The sequence below is a fragment of the Polyergus mexicanus genome, unplaced genomic scaffold (assembly GCF_030449975.1).
Source record: "Polyergus mexicanus isolate NDT 795.1 unplaced genomic scaffold, iyPolMexi1.0 SCAF_308, whole genome shotgun sequence".
NCBI classification, from domain to species: Eukaryota; Metazoa; Arthropoda; class Insecta; order Hymenoptera; family Formicidae; genus Polyergus; species Polyergus mexicanus.
The window spans coordinates 5,494-7,578 of NW_027223628.1; the positions used below are offsets into that span (position 1 = coordinate 5,494).

Here is a 2,085-nt window from a genome sequence, read left to right on the forward strand (position 1 = left end):
AAAGTTTACTGCCAAGATCCAGTTCTTTGTTATCGCTTTACCCCTTTCTCGGGAAAGATAAATTAATTCGCCTTGGCGGGCGGATTGACAATTCGTCACTCAGTTATGATGAACGGCACCCTATAATTTTACCGAAACATCGAATTTCGGATTTATTAATCGCTCAAGCTCATAAAGCCTCTCTTCATGGAGGCACTCAATTAATGTTAAGAATTTTACGCCAAAATTATTGGATAATTTCAGCGCGCACCAGTGTAAAATCTCTTATACGTAGTTGTGTAAGGTGCGTACGCGAACGCGCACGTACCTCGCAACAGCTGATGGGGAATCTCCCCCAGCCCCGCGTCACGCCTTCGGCTCCGTTCTCGCACACAGGCGTCGATTACGCCGGGCCGATGAATATTACTCCGTCAGTCGGCCGCGGTCAACGATCCAAAAAATATTATGTTGCCGTTTTTATTTGTCTCTCGACAAAGGCCGTTCATTTAGAATACGTAGATGATTACGCTACTAACGGTTTTCTCTCCGCCTTTCGGAGATTTGCAAGCCGTCGCGGTCTTCCATCCGACATGTACAGTGATAACGGCACTAATTTTCAAGGCGCGGACCGCGAATTAAACACTACCTTTCAGCGACTTGTCGCCGACCCTCAAATACGAGACGCTATCGCTAATGATAACGTAAAATGGCATTTTATACCTCCCTCGGCTCCGCATTTCGGCGGACTTTGGGAAGCCGGTGTCAAAGGATTAAAGTTTCATTTGAAACGAGCGATTGGTTCTCGAACATTATCGCAGATCGAGTTCGCTACGCTGCTGTGTCAAATCGAGGCTTGCCTAAATTCCCGCCCGATTTCCGCGTTACATGATGATCCGAATGACTTTTCCGCGTTAACTCCGGGTCATTTTTTAGTCGGTCGCCCGTTAGTAAGCCCGCCTGAAGAATCTGTTTTAGATATCGATTCGAATCGGCTGTCTCGATGGCAGCAAATGCGTGCGATTTTAGAGCAGATCTGGCGTTCTTGGTCTTCTGATTATTTGCATACATTGCAACAAAGGCGTAAATGGCGAGAAAACAAACCGGAGCTCAAATTTAACGAGCTGGTATTGTTGAAAAATAATTTGGCACCTCCTTCGAAATGGGAACTTGCCCGAATATTAGACGTACATCCGGGATCGGATGGGCATGTCCGAGTAGTTACATTGCGTACTGCCAAAACCACTCTAAAGCGACCAATAACGCAGATCTGTCAGCTACCGATATCAAGTGACACTGGCTCTTAAATTAATTTGCGTTTTCTTTATGCGTTAATCATTAGGTTTGATTTTAATTATCGTCACATTCTGGGTATGTATCGTTTATATATATCTATTCTAAGAACACCTATGTAAATAACCCTTTTTTCTTGTGACGGAGGGGAAATGCTTTTACGTATACCCCGCCTCGATGGGGTTCGAGGCGGGGTTATGTGGGACTCACCCCGACCTAAACAAACGCCGGGGAATACCCACTAAAACCCCTCCGGGTGGTCTTCTCGGGCGTTTCTGGGGGCCTTCCTGGAAACTGGCATATGCACTACTTCAGGGAGGCCCCCCGCCCACAAGCCTAGCCCCCTGGGGGAGTAGTTTAGTTCTCCCCCAGTGCCCACATTAAGACGTGGGCATCGGCTTCCCTAATTAGGCGAGAGGGGGACCACCGCCCCTCTCGCCTCCCTCCCAGTGTTAGTCCCGGGGGGGGCGTGGTCGGGCCCAGGTACCCCACCTGGGCTCCGACCACTGGGCCCGACCTCGGGAGAGACGTCCGCGACGAGTCAGCGGACGTCCCCCGAGTTCGTCGGGGCTCTGCGCTGGCGCAGGAGGTCTTCGATGGGGCCGGACCCGATCGTGGCCCGGCCCCCCCTCCCGCGTCCGCCCCCCCCCTGTCTGGGGCGGGTTTCCGGGACCGCCATGGGCCAATGTGGCGCCGGCCCCCGTCGACCCACCCCGGAAGGTCCGTGGGGCGCGGCGATGACGTGCCGCACCCCTCTGACCAGGGGGTGCGGGGGGCCCGCGGGTCCTTCCCGTAGTGGGCCCTCCCCGCGTCCCC

At 52.8% G+C, this 2,085-nt stretch overlaps 1 protein-coding gene across 1 annotated transcript; it reads left to right on the plus strand.

Annotated features, from left to right (window-relative positions):
• The first annotated feature begins 320 nt into the window (after positions 1-320).
• Positions 321-1,283, plus strand: LOC138944603 (uncharacterized). Its single transcript, XM_070315420.1, has one exon. It carries the CDS (start codon positions 321-323, stop codon positions 1,281-1,283), a length of 963 nt encoding a protein of 320 aa, XP_070171521.1.
• The last annotated feature ends 802 nt before the right edge of the window (positions 1,284-2,085 follow it).